Here is a 21,476-nt window from a genome sequence, read left to right on the forward strand (position 1 = left end):
ATTACGGCTTTAAGTGGTTTTAATTAAATTTAGTTTACAACCCGCCTAACAAAGGTCTGCCTCGTGGAAACATTTGCTGCGTTAATCAGAGAGCCGGCCACACCAAGCGTGGCCCCTGGTTTCGCGGGGCTGTCCGACACAGAAAGGCTCCGGGGCAGGACACCGGCAGGCTTTTTTTTTTTAAAAAAAAATCTTATTTCGTCTAAGCGCACGTCTGAAAAGATACGTAGCATCAAGCAAAGGCACAATCGATATTCTGAGCCCAGTTTCTGATTTTGCCGTTACCCGCAGCACCGGCAGGGACGGAGTGACGTCGGCGCCGCGGTGGCATGGGGAGAGGTGGCCCTGCAGCGGCGGAGGGGAACCAGCACGGGGAGGCTTTTTGGGATACATCTTTCCTTCACGGTAACTTGGACATTGTTTTTAAGAGCCGTCCGCCTGTTAGATCACCTGTTACTTTTGGAAAAGGATCACTATTTTTAAACAATAATAAACCCAGCAGCTTTGAAGCCCAGGGGGCATAAAGCCCAGCCGGTTCCCTGCCTTGTCTCCTGCGCTCCACGGGCCCTACCCATGGCCTGAGGCCACCGTAGTTTTAGACAAACTTAATGTTTTTTTAACCTTTTCTCGTGTGATGGGGAAGCTGGTTTACAGAAAGTATTCTAAAGCAGAGCAAGGACTCCGCCGGTGCTGCGCCGGGACAGTGACACCCCAGCTCCTGACGGGGTTTGGGTGCCGGCGCTGCCCTGGCTGCCGTAACAGCCGGGAGGGGACGCGGATAAATGACACCATTCGGCTTCAGTTCAGAATGGTTTTTTTTTTATTTATTTATCAGGATAAGGACCGAAGTTATAATTTTATTTGCTAATTTTACTGGTTTTCATATGTAAATTACATGCATTGCAGTAAAAGATCAAAGAAGAAAACTGAGGGAACACCTGCATCAGATGGAACGTTTTATTTTAGTTACACACACACACAATATACAGACTTTATTACATGTAATAAATTGCAAGTCTACATAAAAATAGATATAAACAGTCCATTCCTTTTATATCCGTATATTTTATATAGATTATCTATGTAAGTATAATTCATAATAGGTAGTACAGTGGATAATATATTACCCACAATATGTCATACTTTATCAATGTATATTATATCGTATTATATAAGATATATTCTAGAATATAATGTATAGTATGTATATTATCAATTATATATTGTCTATTATATAATGCATATTATAATACATTCTATACAGTACATAAGATTATAGAAGCATTATGTATCATTACTGATACATTATCAGTGTTCACGGAATGAAATAATATTGTCTTATCAGATTTTTCTTAGCTTCGTAGCCATAATTTGTATGTTATGGAGTACAGAGTGGGCATTATATAATGCACTGTTGTGTATGTTGATTTATACACACATATATAGGCTTATGAACAGGTGCGCATGTGTATGCATACACGACATATTATACATACATGTTAGGCATGATCTATAGTATTATATACTGTACTGTACGTAGTGCATTGAATATTCTGTGATGTATATTATATATGCAATATGCAATACACAATATAATGCATTCTATGATATATTCCTTATAAAATCTATTATATATTATTCATATATTGCTGATGATTTATATAACTCTAATTTTCTTATATAAATTTTTAAAGTGTACTGCATATATATTATGCATACAATATTATAGCTTATATAGTAATGTGGACGTAAAGTATATACTAGTTATTTGTGTTTATGTGTATATATATATGTATATAATGTATAGGTAATATATAGGATTTCTAGAGTTTATAATCCATATTTTGATAAAATTAATAGATATAAAATGAATATTAATACTATTAAACAAATATTAATGTATGAACAATACACAATGTATTATATAGTGCATATATGTATGCTTTTATAATATTTGTCTCATTATATACATTATATAACACATAGATTATAGGTTATATATGTTATGCTTATTATAATATTATATTATATACACATATCAGTGTATATTTAATACCTATAATATATACGATATCCTATATATATAGATACACACTATATCCAGCGCGGGTCACCCAGCGCTGGCCACATCCCTCCTGGCTGTCTGGGCCCCGGCACACCCACCCACCCACCCCTGCTCGGGTGCGGGGACCCCCTGCGTGACCCCCCAGGTGTGGGGTGCGGGAGCAGGGCGGGCTGGGGCTGGGCACCCCCCGATGGTGCCGCGCGAGGCTGTGGCGGCCGCTGAGCTCATGGGCCAGTCGGAAGCTGGTCTGGGTAGCCCTGTGCCCAGGGAGTGGTGGCCAGAGCACCCTGTGGGGCCCGGGGGGGGGGGGGGGGGGTCAGCCCCACGTCTGCCCTGCGCCCACCTGCTGACGGGGAGGGTGGTGTGGGGGGGACACACGTCTGTATAAATGCCTGTCCCCCGGGGAGCGTGGGCACTAACAGCTCAAATAATGGTGCAAACTGAGCTGGACGGTACAATCCCAGAATCCCAGAATCTCCATGGTTGGAAGGGACCTTTGAGATCATCGAGTCCAACCACAAAAAAAACAAAAACAACAAACAAACAAACAAAAAACCAAACCAAACACCAAACCCACACAAAACAAACACCCACAACCCCCACAAACAGACACAACCCAACAATCTCAGGCACTAGAGCATGCCTTGAAGTGCCATGTCTACACGTTTCTTAAATACCTCCAGGGATGGCGACTCCACCACCTCCCTGGGCAGGCTGTTCCAGTGCCTGACCACCCTCTCAGGAAAGTCATTCTGCCTAATATCTAATCTAAACCTCCCCTGCCCCAACTTCACACCATCTCCTCTGCTCCTGTCATTATTCCCTTGGGAGAAGAGGCCAACAGCCACCTCTCTACACCCTCCTTTCAGGGAGTTGTAGAGGGCAATGAGGTCTCCCCTCAGCCTCCTCTTCTCCAAACTAAACATGCCCAGTTCCCTCAGCCTCTCCCGAGTGATTTGTTCTCCACTCTTCTCTAGCATTAATGCCCAGGAAATTATCCAGCTCCCTCCAGCGTGACGCAGCCGTGGCAGACCAGCCCTGGGCACCCCGGGGCCGCACGGTGGTCCGGAGGGTGGATGGGGTGCAGCAGGACCCAGGGCCAGGTGCCCACGCCAGCCCCAGGGCCACGGAGACCTCCCTCACCCCACCGGCGCTGGCGTGACCCCCATCCCCTGCCCGTCCTGCGGCTGCCCCATCTATTTGCAAACCCTCCTCCAGGAAAAGGGCCGGTTCCCGGCTGCCCACGGAGCTCCACGCGAGCGTGGCCGGGCACGGGGACCCTCCTGACGAGGGGGGGGGGGGGGGGCAGCCGGGTGCCTAATTAGCCTGTAAAGTTAATTTTGCAAATGGTGAAATTCAGGGCTTTGTCCGGAGCCGTTTGGATTAATTCTCCATTTCTGACCGAAGCACCTGGAAGCCACGTGAGAGAGAACTTGCTGTCGTCTCTTTCCAGCAAAGGAACAGACATTTCCAGGCGCCTTTTCCCGCTGCCAAAGAGTCCCCCGGCATTCCCACGGGCATTCCCACGGGCGGGAGGGAATAAGCACCCCTCGGGTAATTATGACTGAGAGTGTGCACACACACACACACACATGCAGAGACACACACAGACACACACACTCACACACAGACACACACAGAGACACACACTCACGCAGAGACACACAGACACACAAACATGCAGACGCACATACACACACACGCAGAGACACAAGCACAGACACACACATGCAGAGACACACAAACACACACAGAGACACACACAGACACACATGCAGACACACACAGACACATGCAGAGACACACAGACACCCACAGAGACACACACACACACTCACACACACACAGACACACGCAGAGACACACACAGACACACAGACACACACATGCAGAGACACACAGACATGCAGAGACACAGACACACACACGCAGAGACACACAGACGCACACACGCAGAGACACACAGAGACACACAGAGACACACACACAGACACACACACGCAGAGACACACAATCACACACAGAGACACACACAGACACACACACACACACAAACACATGCAGAGACACACAGACATGCAGAGACACAGACACAGACACAGACACACACACACGCAGAGACACACACACTCTCACACAGAGACACACCCACACACTCACACACAGACACAGACACACACTCTCACACACAGAGACACAGAGACACAGACACTCACGCACACAGACACACAGACACTCACACACACAAACACACACAGACACACTCACGCACACAGACACACACACATTCACACACACAGACACACACACAGGCACAGACATTCACAGACACACAGAGACACACAGACACACATTCACAAACACACAGACACAGAGACATACACACATTCACACACACACAGACACACACACTCACACAGACACACATAGACACTCACACACGCACAGACACACACACTCACGCACACAGACACACACAGAGACACACACACTCACGCACACAGACACTCACACACACACAGACACACACATTCACACACAGAGACACAGACAGACACACACTCACGCACACAGACATACACACTCACGCACACAGACACACATAGACACTCACACACAAACACACACAGACACACACACGCACACAGACACACACATTCACACACACAGACACACAGACATTCACAGACACACTCACACACACAGAGACAGACACACACAGACACACACACATTCACACACACTCACACAGACACACACACACACACTCACGCACACAGACACACATAGACACTCACAGACACACAAACACACACAGAGACACACACACTCACGCACACAGACACACAGACACTCATACACACACATAGACACAGAGACACAGACACACACATTCACACACAGGCACAGACATTCACAGACGCAGACACACACTCATACACACAGACACACACTCTCACGCACACAGACACACACACAGACACTCACACACAGAGACACACACAGAGACACCCCCCCCCGCATTTTTTTTAAGTCATGGCTCCATAGAGCAGACGATCCCCATTAGAAGCACACTGGTTTTACGGTGGGTGCACATGGCTCAGCAGCAGGGGGTTTCGGGGCTCAGCCAGGGAAGCCTTGTCACCGAGCGGTTCTTGCGGTGAGTAGTACATCAATAGCACCTCAATAATGGCTTCTGGGGTTTCCTAACGGGCTGGCGGCATTGTTAGCAAACTGCTGCAAGTCCCTTCAACGGCGGCCACAGCCCCTGGGCGTGCGGGCTCCCCAGCTCCCGCCCGGGGTGGCCGCCGAGGATGCTCGGCGGGGTCAGTGGGCACACCGGGAGCGCTGCGCCAGGAATGCTGCACTGGGAGCGCTGCACCAGGAATGCTGGACTAGGAGCTCTGCTCCTGGAGCTCTGCACTGGGAATGCTGGACTAGGAGTGCAGCACTGGGAATGCTGGACTAGGAGCTCTGCACTGGGAATGCTGGACTAGGAGTGCTCTCCAGAGCGGCCGCTCCCACACTCGGTTGAAGGATGGATGCTTTGAAAACTATTGATCAGAGCTACCTGTGCTCTTGGTGCTCGAGTGCTGCAACGATGGCTCCTGAGGGGGGGTGTCTCCTGGAGAAACCCCTCCGATGGCAGCGCTGCCAGCGCTCAATAGCAGAGGGCTCTTCGTGGTGGGGAACGGGACACAATAATACCCCCCCCCTCCCCCCTCGTAGCCATGGGATGAGAAAGGAGAGATGTTTTTTGGCCAGGAGGACCTGTCTGTAGCAGAGGTGTGCTCTCAGCGTGTGTGCGGGGCCGAGCTGCCCATGTGGGATGAGTCCCCCCCAGCCGGGGCTGCGGGAAGGAGCCCGTGACACCGGGACTGAAACACTGACAGCTTTTACTGCATCTCTCGTAGGTGTCTGCCCTTACCAGTGGTGACAAAAGCGCAAAACCTTTAGTTAGAACAAAGTTCTGCAACTCACTTATATTCTTTAGAAGATGAGGTTAAAAAAAAAAAAAAATAAAAATCCTCTTATTTTGCCCTGAAGCTGTTTCTGAGCCACAAACCAGCAGCTTTCAGCAGTAGCTTGGCAGAATTTAGCCCAGCAACACGGTTCATTCTTGCCCACGGTCAGTGGCAGCGTGTCCAGGGTGAGACCATCCCTGTCACCCCGTGCAGCGGGAAGGGCTGGGGACAGCGGGAGGTACCCACCCTCGGGGGACGTCTGGGAGCCGGGGTTGCAAATAGCATTGCTGAGGTTCTAGCCCCCCCCCAAATTAAGAATACCATCAGGCAAATGCCAGGTGTGAATCTGCAGGCTGCCCTCGGCTCAGTCACAGTGTGGGCTACAAAGATGATGAGGGGCCCAGAGCATCTCTCTTAGGAGGAGAGGCTGAGGGACTTGGGTCTTTTTAGTCTGGAGAAGAGAAGGCTGAGGGGGGATCTGATCGATGCTTATAAATTCTTAAAGGGTGGGTGTCAAGAGGATGGGGCAGGTCTTTTTTCAGTGGTGCCCAGGGACAGGACAAGAGGAAACGGGCACAAACTTGAACATAAGAAGTTCCACCTAACCATGAGGAGGAACTTCTTCACTTTGAGGGTGGCAGAGCCCTGGGACAGGCTGCCCAGGGAGGTGGTGGAGTCTCCTTCTCTGGAGACATTCAAACCCCACCTGGACACGTTCCTGTGCAACCTGCTCTGGGTGGACCGGCTTTGTCAGGAGGGTTGGACTGGATGATCTCCAGAGGTCCCTTCCAACCCCATGTGATTCTGTGATCCTGTGGCATCAACACTGGTAAGTTTTGCCGAGCAGGAACCCAAGTTGCTGGTTACGCACCCGGCAGCTGCTTCTGTGGGAGGCAAAACCCGCCCCGGTGACGCCGCGTTGTCCCGTGGCCAACACCAGCTTTAACACGACCCTCCCCACCCCACGGGAACCAGCCCCTGGCAGCAGCGCGACGCTGGCCCAGTGGCTCCGGCACCAGCGAGCCCACCCGGCCACGGCACCGGCCACACAGCCGCTGCGCACACCGCGCCGGCACCGACCCTTTGACTGGTCTTCACAGAATTCTGCTGTGAGCTGAGGTTTATTAAGTTTGTGAGGGGTAACAGAGCAGATCGTGGTACAAAACTGCAGTTTAATTTTTACAAATTCGCATTTTTAGATTTTTGACATCAGGAAAACACTATTTTCATGGGTGTTTTAATTCTTCCCTGAATTAGAGATGCATATTGCTCTAAAGAGAAAAGTCTCCTTTTATTCAGAAGAATGTCTTTGAAATTATTTCAGACCATTTATTGGACAACTAAGAACAAGACAGCCTCTCCTATCCAGTCCTGAAAAGAAAATAAATTAAAATACGTGGCTTATTTTCTGATTTCCTTTACCGACACACAACCAGTAGAAAGCAAAACCAAAATGTGAGGCAGAAAATCAAACCCCTTGAGCCCCCCGGCAAACGAGGCTCCTTCCCAGCAGGACGGCTGCGTTACCCATGTCCCGCCGTGCCGGGTCCCTGCCCAGCGCCACCAGCTCCTGCTCTGGGCACCGTGGGACCGCACTGGGGGCTGCCCCCCCCCCCCCCCCCCCCGGCCCCCGACCACAGACCCCACTACACTGAGCCCACAGCAAAGCGCCGAGCTCTCTCGTGGCACTGGCAATTAGTCACAAAAGAGTGTTTTCCCTGTTCACAGGGGCGTCACAGGGCTGGGCGCTGACACGCAAATGGACGGACCTTCACATTAACGCCCGAGTAGAAGTGCAAAAAAATAACATGGTGGCCCAACGGTGCACTCTGGTGCTTCACCAGAACCCAAACCCCTCCACTTAAACCAAAGCGCATCCAGCGGAGAGGCCCGTGTTTGAACGCCAAGTAGCAAAACAAACAAACAAACAAAAAAAAAAAAAACCAGAAGAAGAAGCAACAAGGTGAACCAGACCTGAGGTGGGTTCGGAGGCAACACTGGGGAACGGGCAGACACGGATGTTCCAGACTCGGAGAAATGCTGTTGAGAGTGTTATTTGCTTTACAGCCGCCTCCTCTCCTCGCCCCGTCGCCAGGAGGGTCAGGGCAGCCCGGCCTGAAGGGGGCGCCGCCTCCAGCCCCACCTCGGCCGCTGGCGGGTCCCGTCGCTGCCGACGTTCTCCTCAAGTAAGTCCCGTCGCGGTGGAGCAGCGACGCATTTCTGCCTTCTGTCCAGCCCTCCTCCTTCCCAGCCAGCGGCTGCAGGGCGGCTCTCAGATTTCTTTTTATATTACTTCTTTTCTTTTTAAGCTATAAAAAGTTCTAACCCCCTAGAAACCTATGATACAGGTGGACTGCAGTACGTTTCTTATCGAAAATACAAGATACAAGGTGCCGAGAGGAGGCTGCGCATCCTCGAAAGCCTTCGGATTTATTTTCTTCTAAGCAGAGGTGCTTCAAGTTGCAGCCTATTGCCCTGACGTCGCGACAAGGCGAGGGGGTTCCCGAGGAGGTGCACCGCCTCGTCACTCGGACTGTGGTGAGAAGCAGCCACGGCAAATGTGCCGCATCTGCTCTTCAAAAAGAGAAATTTGATTATTTTTTTTACTTTTCTAGTGAGTAGTTCACAGCACGCAGCCACCACATGCGCTATTGCAGGTGACACAGCAATCCCCGAAGTGAAGCCAGCGCTGAGAAAGAGGACTCCTCTCTAAAAATAAATGCAAGGACGTGAAGGGAAATGGGTGGCCCCGGCTGGCGCGGTGGCTGCTAACCGGCACCTCCCGCCGGCACTGGATGGGCACCGGTGGGCGCTAAGGAGGAGCCTGGTCCTCGGCTCTGCTGGGCTGGACCAGGCGCGACCCACCGGGCTGGAGCAACTTCGGCTTGGGGATTTTACAGCACAGGTAGTGATGTATGACCTTGGGCAAGATACCGTGATTAAACAGGTTTTAATGCACCTGCTGCCGCTGCGCGACATCGGCAGTACCCTCCTGAATTTCAGGTAAATGACCTCTTTGATGATTACTAATTCTTAGCTACATGCACAAAACTGGTGCTGGATGACCACAGACAACAGAAGGGGAGCAGAGGTTGAACACAGACCGGGAAGCACCTCCATCACTCACCCGTGCGCCAGGGGAGGGGAACATTTGCTACGTGGCTAGTCATATGAAAACCTCTATTTAGACAAAATTCCCTAACACACAATTAAGCACTGACCGGAATGACTAAAAGCAATGCTCTGAAGTTACATTAAATAACTGGTTTCGGTACTGGTTCCTGTCCTCTTGCTGCCACAGCAGTACTTGCACGCAGGTGCTCGGGGAGAAGTGCGTGGTGCCGGCAGCCCGATGCCACACCAGCGGCCGGAGCTCCCCACCGCCTTCCTTCCCTCGGTGGTGGAAACGGTGGAGTGAAATGCAGGATGACAACGCAGGTGATGTCCCATCATCACCCGCCTCTCTCTGAGCGCGAGAACCGCAGTTTTACAGAGCAAACCCTCTCGCCCAGTCCCTTCAGCACGTGCTCATCCAAAACTGCAAGTTCTCTAGAGGCAGGAAATAATTTATTTTAAAGGTCTCCTGGGTTCCCTGGGCCGGAGTTCTGCTCCTGCAGCACCTCAGCTGGAAGACTTGCTGAGGGCACTGGCGGAGCGGCGAAGCTTCCCAGAGACTCTGCTCTTCGAGGCGCGTGGTAAGGTGGGCGAGGTGGGCTCTGCCAGCTCCAGTCCGATGGTGACAGTCAGGTCAGCGCTCGCACTCGTGGTGAGGCAGCCTGGAAAACAGAACAGGCGGAGAAAAAAGTAATGGAAGGAAAGAAAAACGGGCTGCCTGTCTTTCCATCAGAATAACTGCTGGGGCAAAGAGGGGCAAAACGCAGCCCCTCTCCACCTCCTCTTCCAAATTAATCTTGGGTATCGCTCAGGTGAAGTTGACATTTACAGTAGAAATTTGGCCCAGGCAGCTGAGGAACCACCATCCTGTGCTTTCCTGGAGAAATAAGGCAATTCTCTTTGCCAGCTTGCTGAAAAAAGCGAGGGGTGGCGGGGCAGCGAGGGGTGGGCAGCCCTCAGAGCCCCCGGCAGCAGCCCCTTTCGGGCCAGAGAGCCTGTGGCCACCCGCAGCCCCCCGCTGCCAGGTACCGCAGCAGATGGACCCATCCTGCTCCATCAAAGCTCCAACAAAACCCACAGAACTCAAAAAATAGTTCTTTCAAGTGTGCGTGTTATAAAATTATTTTTTGCTGTGTGTCACTAAATGGCTCTTCTGTATTTAATCTGCCGAGGAGAGCTGGAAACGAGTTTCCATGGCTTGAATGCTTCCAGGAAACTCTACCTGGAAGGTGTCTTGGCCTCCAATAAAAAAAAAAACAAACCAAGGAATCCTAATTTTTTCTAATTAGTTCCACTACTGAAAGAGGACAGTGCGTACCCATCATTATTGGCGCACTCACAGCCACCATTCCAAAACTCGGTTTGGGGGCTGGGGAACCTGGATGGCCGTAGCGGCGTCTGCCTGTGTTTACGCTTTGTTGTTCAACAACGCGAAGTTTCATCTCAATTATTCCCCACGGGCGATTACGACCAGAGGCCGGGACTAAATATGTTGTCTGAATGAGAAGAGATGAGCTCGCAGCTATTAAACGGAGAAGCAAATGAATAACCTGAGGAGCGCGTGCGACTCCTGCCTCTCCCCCGCGTGGCTGTAATGGTGCTCCGAGGAATAGAAGGAGCCATGCTGCAACCCGGCCCCGCTCTTGCTTCTGGGCTACTGGCCTGTCCCAAGGCGTTGCCCGCTGTGAACGTCATTTCATCAGCCCCCTCGGGGGCCGGTATTTTTAAACCGCGTTACAATTGTCTCTCTGAGTCTCGACACAAAGTTTTTTTATCAGCAGTGGGACGGAGGAAGAGCCTCGCAGCCGGGTGTTTGCGAGCAGTGGGAAGAAGGGAGGAAGGCTCTGAGCCCACCCTGAAGGCGGGGGCCAGTCTCGGCAGCCCCGTGACCACCTCCACACCCCACACCCGCGGTAGCATTTTGCAGCACGAGCCTATTTCCAATTCAACAATAAGCTGTCGTTTCAGGCTGCGCCGTTAGCTTAAGCGACTGACGATTACAGGCGTGTCGTCAGTACTCCCTTCAACGTTACACCGGCCAAGGTGACTCTCAAAACGTGCGGAAAACGCACCAAAACGCAGCCAGTGCCGTGGCTGAAGCTGCCGGTGGGGAGCAGGGACGGCCTTGCCCTTGTGCGACACGTCAGGGAACGCTGGTGGCTGGGCAAGGGACTGTCCTGGGACTCAACCCACCTTCCGGGGCCCCAGACCCAAGCTGGCTCGGCCGCCTTCCCAACACACGGCCCGGGTGATGCGGGGTATTTTAAACCTCATGCCAAACCTACAGCCCATCACCGGGGTGTGACTGTAACCTCTGCCCTGATCCCCTTACTTCTCGGGAATAACGCTGGGAAACTCCACGGGGTTTTTGTTGGGCACGGGCAGCACGGCATTCCGCTTCCTCGCTGCAGGGGTTAGAACTTTGTCCTGGTGCTTTAGCCAACTCTGGATACTCCGGTGACTCAAAGCAGGGAAGAGAACAGCGCCCAGGTCCGGCTGCAGCTCAACCCAAAGCCCCTCTCGCCCCTCTGAAATCCCACCCCCAGTCTGCAAACCGGCGTTTGCATTTCAAAGGCACTCTCTGCTTACCAGATTTGTACTTCAAGACAATTGAAGACCGAAGGGGAAATAGCGCATTAAAAAAAAAAAAAGGTGAAAAATGTGAAAAAGCGTGTAAAGGCATTTTCTGGGAAAAAATGTGGAGCTGTCAGTTTTGGATTAAAAACAAAACCTGCGGTGCTGTTCGCAGGGAGAAAAGTGTGGGGGAGGGAAGGGCTGCGAGGGAGGTGTCGTACTTTACATTCCTGCAGTTGAGCGGAATGGCAGATGGTCAAAATAATACAGTTTTCACCAAATGGCCAAGCTCAAGCAATATTCATGCAAGCGCTGCAGAACAATGCATCGGCTGCGCATACGGGAAGCAGGCGGCGGGGGCAGGCGGGGGTGCGAGCCCGGCACACCTCGCTCCGGGAGCACCCGCAGCATCCCCCCGCATCCGAGCCCGGCACATTCCTTCAGTCCCAACCTTCTTCTGGCCAGTCCTTAGCTACAAAATCAACCTTGAAGCTCCCCCGAACTCTACCCCCCGCCCCCCCCCGCCTTGATTGATAGGGAGACAGCAGCTGCAGAGTGAGCAAGTAATAACCACAAAAGATAAAGGCTTTCATAGAAATATTATAATTCCACTTGCAAGCTGTCTGGCACGAACTCTAATTACTTGGCCGTCTTGCACGGGGAGCCTGCAACTTTGTTGGGAGAGGAGGCTCCACTCGCTCAGCTGCGCTAGGGAGGGACGCGGGGCTGCGCGCACCCGCCGGCACGTGCCCGGGAAATTCAGCATCCCGTTGGTGTTGATGCTCGTGAGAGGCTCAGCCCTTTTTGGTTTTGCAGTGATACGGGGGAGGGCTTTTTTTTTTCTTTCCCCCTCTCTTGGCCGTGTTTGTTTCAGAGGGTGAACAGGCAACGTGAAAGGAGAAGTTGCAGAAAGCAAGCAGCGGCTCCCCAGTGGTGTGGTAAATAAATAAAAAATACTAGTTTCTGACTTACAGGTGGACCAGCGGAGTGCTTAAAATTTACAACTCAGCCAAGTATGTGAAATTTGCAAAAGGGGGGAAAAAAAACCCCACCAAAAGCTGCAGAGCAACTCTTTCCTGCAAGTCCCGCTGGTTCCCGGGTGAGCAGTGCCAGGGAGGTGATGCCACGTGGTTCCTGTGGGTGCTCGCCACCGGAGGGCAAGGGCTCGCACCCAGCATATTGCCAGTGGCTGCCCCGTCCCGCAGTGCCCTGGCCGTGAACAAAACGCTCCCTGGCGCGGCAGGTGCTGGCGGTGGCTGTGCCTGGCAGCAGCAGCAGCGCCCGGGTGGGCACGGGGCACCCCACGGGGCTGGGTGTGCGGGAGGAGACGGGCAGTGGCGACAGGGACAGCAGAGACAGCCTCAAGAGCCCCAGAGCCACCGCGGCCGCGCGCTGAGCACAGGAGGAGGAAGAGGAGGAGGAGGAGGAGGAGGAGGAGAGCTGTTAGCGATGGAGCACAATGCCAGCAGCAGCAGGACCTGCGGGAAGCATCGCTCTTACCTGCGGCAATTACCGTAACGAGACCATTACATATTCTAATCTAAAGGGAGAGAACACAAAATCATATAAATACAGGAACAGCACACCCGTCGCGCGCGCGCGAAAGTCAGGCCAGCGGCTCTGGGCGCCGCGGGAACCGGCCACGGGCATCACGGCAAACTCAGCACACGGGGGGCACCAGTTGTAAGGGCAGCTCAGCCATAGGAAATTCACCTCGATACCCTGAGCGACCTGGGGAGAAATGGGATGGGTACTCACAGGGCTTTTCCTTGCCCCTGAACATCTGTTAATTGAAAAACCAGAGGGAGGAACCAGACTTGCCGGTGTGGTACCGTGGGACTTCAGCAGCCTCTTACTTCAGCCACACTCCCAACAGGGCTAGCGGCTTTCAATTTCAAACCGGGTAAAATTTGAGGCTCCAGAGGGACCTAAACCACGATTACACTCTGGGCATGATAAAAAAAAAAAAACGCAGAAAGCGAACAACAGACGTATCATTGGGCCACATAAACTTCCCACAGACGGAGTCCCTCGTATGTGCAGAGCCGCGCCGTGGGCAGCCCTACCTAAATGAGACGCACGTGACTGACGGATCAGCTGCCCCTGCAGGTACAAGTGCTTTACAGTGATGAAGGCTTAAGCTTTTAAGATATGTTCCTCGCAGGAGGGGATTAAAAACTCAAGTTAGTAATACAGACCAAAATACACTTTAAATGTAGGGTTACCTTTGGGAAAGCTAGAGGTAGATAGCTTATTTTATTTTAAAACTACTGAACAGAACAAAACTACAGATCTGGTTTCTCATACATCACCAGAGCATGCTCTAGGTAAAAAAAAAAATAAAAAATAAATCTTTTAGCAATTTCTCTTCTCTTTGTGAAGCAGATGAGCACACCTGAAAGTGAAATCACTCCCTCTCCCCACCCTTCAGCATATACACAAGCACAGCAATATTGGTACTGCTGATGGTGAAACATCTTCTTGGACTTCCTACGGAGGAAACAGGCAGGACCTCAACCAGGACAAGAGCAGTACAGCGCTGTCACCATAGAGCTGAACTGCTGGGGGGTCCAACTCCTCACCAAAACTGGCCAAAGCCTCCTCAGGTGACACCACAAGAAGAAAACCCAAAGGAAAAGCTGCTTCTCTGTCAGCTCCCTCACAGGTGCAGTAACATTAGAGGTTTTTTAATTCTCCCCAAGCCAAACCACCCAACCTGCCAGAAGGCTACGGTGGGTCGAAAATCAGCTTTTGTCGTTGAATGTGGTTGAAAATCAGCTTTTCAAGCCAACAATATATTCAGCAACGGCATTTAATGAGGACAGCAGGTACCTCATGCAGTTTTACAAGATTCGGGATCCTTACTGATGTCCTGCAAAGCTGCCAAGTTTGCTTTCAAGAACTACAAGAACAAAAAGGGTGTAATCTGGGTGTTGTGATGCTACTGAAAATTTCATGAAAAAGACAGCGACTCGCTGCTGTGGAAATTTCCCACCACAATTATTGGATAAAACTAGGAGGTATCTCCTGTGCCTGGCCTTCCCTCGCCCCCATCCCCATGCGCAAGCGGGAAAACCCTTCCAGCCTTTAACCACATTCACGCACAAGTTTAAGGGGCTACTCTGCGCTGCATCTGAAGCCGGGCTCTGCTCCGGACCCAACCGTTCTCAGCGAGGGGCAAGTGAAAGCCAACAAACCCCTCCCCGAGCCCGGGTGGGGTCTCCCACCCCCCCAGCACATGGTGGAAAAGCAGCGCCCGGCAGCGCTGCGGTGGCCTTTTCCTTTTTATTGCCTTTGCTGACCCGGGAGGCACTGATTTCACACACTAAGCACGAGGCTATTGCTCTTACTTGGTAAATGTTTCTATCATATGAGAAAAAAGACAAGAAAGGTGGGTCTTAATGTGTAACCCAGGTCTGTAAAACCGGATTACAACATCATGCGTGATCATTAAGGATTTTGAAGGTTTATACTTGAGAAGACCCATGAAGTTTTCACACAGGCCATGACCTATCCCCCCCCCCAACTCCCCCTAATTAACCTATCAGCCATGACAGGTCTGTGGAAATCTTTGTTTTCTTTCCCAGTAAATGGGAAGGTAATAAAATTCCAGAGAGAATCATAGCAGTAAATCCGCTTAGCATTTTGACATGCTCTGCTTTCCACTCACAAGGACATGGTTGAAAATACAATATAAGCAGCATCCTGAGCCTGCATGTTCAGGGGGATGTATTTGGAAGAAATTATCATTAAAAAAAGCAGTGCCTGTGTTTACGCAGAACCACAGATGTTCAAATGGCAATGGTCCGACGTGCAGACACAGCAACATGTAAGGATGTAGGGGATCAAATCATTGTAAATGCATTTACACCATGTGGCCCTTTGGTGACTTAGAATCACCAAATGGTTTGGGTTGGAAGGGACCTTGAAGATCATCTCGTTCCAGCCCCCCTGCCGTGGGCAGGGACACCTCCACTAGAGCAGGTTGCTCCAAGCCCCATCCAGCCTGGCCTTGAACCCCTCTAGTGTTTGACTTGCCGTATTTGGTATGAGCCGTTAAAATATTTCATACTTCGTTCCGAGTGACAGCTCTTTTAAAGCTGCACGAGATCTTTCGTTTATCTTCTGTCTTGGAGCAACGTGGTTCGGCCCCGGCAGGGACAGAGGGGATGCCCTGGAAGAGCAGGCGGGCGCTCTGGCTGGCAGCTGGGCGATGGCACGAAATGTCGCTTGTCAGTTATGTCTGGAGATTCCTTCTATGGGCTGAATTTACCCAGCCCCTCTTCCCCCTGAACCCCGGGAAAGGCTGCAGAAGACAGAAGGATGCTGGAGCTGACCCGTCCCGAGCCTGCGCCGGCAGCACAGCCCCGGGGGCAGAGGGGGAGGAAGGCTGCTCCTTGGGAGGAGCGGGGACACAGTGAATTTCTAATTCACACAATTACGCCTTTCAGTTATAGCACACGTGCTACACAGAACAGAGCGCAGAGAGATTTCAGGAACACTCAGCTGCAATAGCATATGCTGGTGAATATCTGCTTTATTCTATTTCTTTTTTCAAATTTGTCTTGCAGCTTTGAGTCAACTTCATGAGTATGAGTCTGATCTGGCACTTTTATAGTCAGGAATAGCATCACAGAAGGCAGCAGAAGTACATCAGTGTGAAATTAAGATGTCTTAGATCCAGCATCAGGTCTGCAATTTGTTGCATTCGAGTATGAACATTCAGAAGGGAAAAAGGCACATTGATTGACCAGTCACAACTTCTTATTTGAAGGTACAGGTTTCTTTAAAAAAAAAAAAAAAAAAAGTCAATTATAAAAATATTATAAAATACTCACTTTCACCTCTTATTCCACTTTGCACAGTAGCTCAAAGCGCAGAGGCTCAGCCCTGCCCAGCCAGGAGAAGTCAGGGGCAGGGCTTGTACCCGCTCCCCCTGCCCAGGTCAGACCCTAAGGGCTGCAGCAGCCGACACGATGGGGAATGAAGAGGTTTGCTCCACCGTTCTTTGGTTATGAAAAATAAAAAAAAAACCAAAAAGTTGCACCTCGAAAAGCTGTAACTGAAGCAGGAAGAAGAATCTGAAACGACAGGTTTATCGGGGGCAGAAACAACCCTAATAAAAGGACCCCCAGCTCGGGTGACGAGCACACACCACCGTCGTGTACCCAGCCTCCAGTGTTTCAGAGATTTGGAAACAAACTCTAAATGGACACGTCGAAGTTCTAATTAGTCGTGACTCGGAGCGGCCGCTAATTAGTTGGTCAGCCAGCAAGTGCCGGTGGTTATTTCTCTGCAGGGCAGGCGTGAGCCCCGGCCCCGCGTGGGGCAGGAGGCAGGGCACCGCGCGGGCTCTCGCCGCCGCAGGGCTGACGTGCCTCGGCGCAGAGGGAAAATGCAAAGGGGCCACATCGCCTGGAGCTTTCTCTCCAGCTGACAGCTCGAGCAGCTGGAGCTGTCACCCGGCAGAAGAGAGAGGCCCGTCAAACTAATATTTTTTCCCCATCCCGGCGCTGATTGCTAGGGAGGAAGCCCTCCCTTGCCATCGCCTCTCCTGGAGATGGTGGCTGGGAAAGCTCCCTCCGAGACAATCAATGAAATGGGAAAAAGGAAGGGCCCGGGCTGAGCGCCCTGATGTTGCTCTCACACCTTCTCCGCTGTAGATCCTGAGGGAGAAGCAACCCCAGCGCCTACACAGCCCTGGGGGGCAGGTCCAGGCTGCAGGCTCTCCTAGGTGGTGGGCAAAGGGAAAAACAGCCCCGGCACCACCAGCGGCCTGCAACTGCTTTGCAGGGAGCTGCAAAATAAGGACGAAACTTCCTTACCATTCTGCACAGCTTCCTACATTTCTGAAGGAGGCCTGGTCATCCCGGTGGAAATTTACACCAGACTCTTCAAGTTCGAGGAGCTACAGGGGGCACAGAGCTGATGCCACCTAACGATTCATGATATCTACTATGACTTCGCCCTCTTTAATAATAGACCATTTCTAACCCTTCCGGGGACACCAAGGATTTTACTAATTCAAGAAAGTATTTCTCTTTCATGAAAAAATGCAAACTATCATACTGTCAACATGCATAACCTTTGACTTTTTAAAACCACAAAGGGTCTGACCAAGGCAGGGGAGCAGTCCCGTGGCGCTGAGGATGCACGGGGCTTGCGTTTTATTCCTTCATATACAACTACCAGCAAGGTGTTTAAACTCTTCAGACTGCTAAACGCGTGAGCAGATTAATGAATTAAGGAAGACACCACAGCCTGGAAGAGATTTTCTCTCACTGCCTGAGTCCGAAAGAGGAAAAATGGTGTTTCTGATCTCTAGTCTTGTCTTTGCGACTGTAACGAGTGCTCCCGTGGGAGGAGGGAAGCACTTTCACTCCCTCATTGCTTCATCAGTCAGCAAAATGATGATTTGGTTTATAGCATCCATGTGTCGTCACAGAAATCACTGTGATTTCTCAGTTTTGCCATTAAAAGATCCAGGGAGTGGATCAGAATTTGCCGCGTCACGTTATTTGAATTTGCTCATGAGGGTTTCCCTAAGTGCGAAGGAAGGAAGGAGGTAATGGAAAATATGAAATGGATTTATTCCCCGTGTCTCGCTGAAAGGCATCTCTGGGGAGGAAGGGTAAATTTGGGGTTTCTGCAGAACATCCTGACTTTCCTCCTTCATTAAATCAGGTAATTACGCTTGATTCAATTGAAAATTTCATTTGGCACCTTTTCATTCTCTGCTATCGAGCAGCTACCATGGGCCAAGAGACAATTTCACCAAGCAGGAAAGGACCATCTGCCACTGGGCTCTGCCTCTTCGTGGTGCTGGGATGCAGGCAGAGCCTCACTGGGTTCTCAGGTGAGCTGGGAGCTACCATGGAAGGAACACAGCGATGGGAGACCTCCGTAATTTCTGAGCCAAAGGTTTGGAAGCTGGCAGCGCTGGGGATGATTATGAAACTGCCATTCCTGCCGATGAGTGCGGGTCTGGAGCTGCACGCGAGAGCCGCCCTGGTGCAGCGTCCTGTTGCCAGGCATGGCACGTTCTCGTGGTGGTGAGGAAGTCCAGGCAGGCGGTGGCTCCGTGGAAGAGGAGCAGGAAAGCCACACGCTGATAACCAAGACCAAAGAGCACCTCCTGAATCCGCTTGTGCGGCTTCAAGGCTCCCTCCGAAGGCAGCCCGAGCAGCTGGCCGGGACAGGGAGCTACCCCAGCAGGGAAAGATGCTCTGGTTTGCTGAAGATCAGCTGTAAAAACGACCTGGATTAAACAGAGAGAGGAAGCAGGCCAGGTCCCTGCACCTCCTCCTGAATAGTCTTCACAGGGAAGGGGGGGTAAAAAAAGAACCACCTTGAGTCCTGCCTCTTGTGGTAACTCTTCCCGCTCCTCCGCTCCACCTCCCTAAGCTTTCCCTCTTTGTTTACCGCCTGTAGAACCTCGGCCACTGCAACGTCTGGCACCTGTGATTGCACATTTTCCTTCTCACCTACTGAGAACCAAGATCATGCAGACCTCCTAATGACCTGTGTGCTAATGACTTGTGCTTCCTTCCACATCTAAGGGCAATGCCCGTACTGGAAAAGGGAAGGATTCGGCACAGAGGTTCAAGCCCGCGTGTAGCTCCCCATCGGCGCCCTGGTCCGGCTGGTAACGGTTGCCAGATGGTTCCAGCACCGCCTCTCCTTGCAGTGGGAACAGCTGAGCGCTGGGCTCCGAGCTGCCAGGGCAGTCTGGAATTTTCTAAGTCCCAGTTACTAGAAACTAATTTTTCCGTTTCAGGCGACACTGTCATATTGATCAAACCCAACACCTGGCATGTGCTGCGTATGCTGTACTATCACGGCACAGCTACTTGCTTTCAGATGTGTTGGTTTTTTTTTTAATATGCGGCTCCACCCGGCTTCCCCAAAAAATATGCAAAAATATTATACAGAACCTGGAGAGACTTTTATTCCACCTACTACACACAACTGACAAAACAGAAAATGCACAGACAAAGAAGTAAAACAACCCAGAAAAACCAAACCAAACAAAACCAAAAGGAATCATTGCTTAGTTAGCATTAAAAAGAATATGTCTAAGACAACGGTTATCCCGGGTTCTGTTTTGTTCTCCGTCAAAAATTTTTTTCTTTTAAATTGCATGGCCATTTGAAATATTCCTTTTGCTCTAAAGTGGGAAAGATAAAGCTCAGCACCTGGCAAAAAGTGTTTTAAAATAAACCAAATTTTGTTTGTTGTACATTCGGGCATCTTCTGCAAGAAATTTATGCATGTAAAAGTCCAGAGACAAAAGGAAAGCATGTGTCACCTTTTCAACAAAAAGGCTGCAAAATCTCAGTTTTATGTAAATAAGCAGGCATGGCTTCCAAGGCTTTAAAACCAGGGAATGCTGAAACGTCTATAGTTCCTCAACTCAAGTGTTGCTCCTGGGCAATGCTATAATATTCATTAAAGAATCCATTTATCAACAGATACCACATGTCAGAGTTTTCCAGCACAGTTTTCCTGACACTCCACTGAAAACGATGCTTTAAAAAAATTAAAATGGAAAGCAATAATCCGAGATGCTTTTCCCTGCCCGTTTCATTCCACAATAGCTATTAGCAACTAAAAAAGCAAAGATTTACACTATATCCTTTCTGATAACGTCAAGCATTATGCTTTATTTTCCAAATCATTAGCATGCACAAGAATGACCTCATGGTGAACAGATGCACTTGGATATGGCAGTGATTAGATCAGTCCTCTCAGCAGTCAAGTGTGCCCATTTCAATTAACCCTTTGAAGCACCAACTGCAAGTCTACGCTGCTGAAAAGCAGGTTTGTAGGTTCTCTCGAAAGTAGAACTCTACCCTTCTAAGTATAAACCCCTCAAATATAAATCTTTCTCTGGTGGAAAAGTTACCTCTTTTCCTTTCTAGAATATCTGACTACTTCCCTTTTCTAAGGCTTAACATGGTTCTGGCTTTTGATCTTGAATGAAAAAAAAAAAAAACCAAAACACCAACGAACGCTTTTTAGTCAGCAGAGCTAATTAAAGTTGGAATGCTTTTGTATCTCTGCCTCTTTCATTTTTATGGTTTTTTTTTTTAAAGAACACACAAGTATTTTGTTGAAGAACTGTTTTTCTTTTTGGCTGAGAGAGCAAGAACAGAAAAAGATAGCAGCTTAAAACCCCGTCCTCTAAAATGAGAGAAATCTGCAGAGGGAAAGGATAAGAATAATTCAATAGCGTTGGATTATGGAGGATTTCCTGGGCTGACTCTCATACCCAGCCTAATTAAAATACAGCATGTAATGTACCAGTTTAACAACAAAGGACCGTATTCTCATCTTTTGTTCCTAATCTGCACATCCCCTAAATGAGTTCAGGGATGTCCATTCTGCCTACCAGGCTGCATCTTCAGCGTTTAAGATACACAGGGCTATCTGTGATGTATGTAGTTAGTTTAAGGCTCTACTTCTGAAAACGGCAAGAAAGGTCAATTGGACGATTTTTGTGCACAAAATGAAGCACCTGCAAGTCTATTTGTGATATGGGAGACTAAGCCAGGGCATACTTCAAGACACCCACATCCCATCTGAATGGAGGGGGAAGCATCCCTAGAGACAGTATCAGAAAACATGAAAACATTTAGTTCAAATAAATAGATCGTGCTTAGTAACACACCAACAATGCGTGCCATTAACAGCTACCTATTTGATTCATTTAACGGGCTTGGTTTCCTTCTTATACTGTGTTAACTACTAAAAACAAT

At 50.2% G+C, this 21,476-nt stretch overlaps 1 protein-coding gene across 1 annotated transcript in view; it reads right to left on the reverse strand.

The window, feature by feature from the left end:
- Positions 1 to 8,641: 8,641 nt before the first annotated feature.
- The window catches only part of RALGAPA2 (Ral GTPase activating protein catalytic subunit alpha 2), a 139,726-nt gene continuing 126,891 nt past the window's right edge, over positions 8,642 to 21,476 (reverse strand). The window contains exons 39-40 of the mRNA XM_074168019.1: positions 13,219 to 13,258; positions 8,642 to 9,806 (exon numbers count right to left, since the gene is read on the reverse strand). Coding sequence (XP_074024120.1) covers positions 13,254 to 13,258 — 5 coding nt within the window. The 3' untranslated portion in view covers positions 8,642 to 9,806; positions 13,219 to 13,253. The remainder of the gene's footprint in view (positions 9,807 to 13,218; positions 13,259 to 21,476) is intronic.

Source organism: Numenius arquata, chromosome 2 (assembly GCF_964106895.1).
Source record: "Numenius arquata chromosome 2, bNumArq3.hap1.1, whole genome shotgun sequence".
NCBI classification, from domain to species: Eukaryota; Metazoa; Chordata; class Aves; order Charadriiformes; family Scolopacidae; genus Numenius; species Numenius arquata.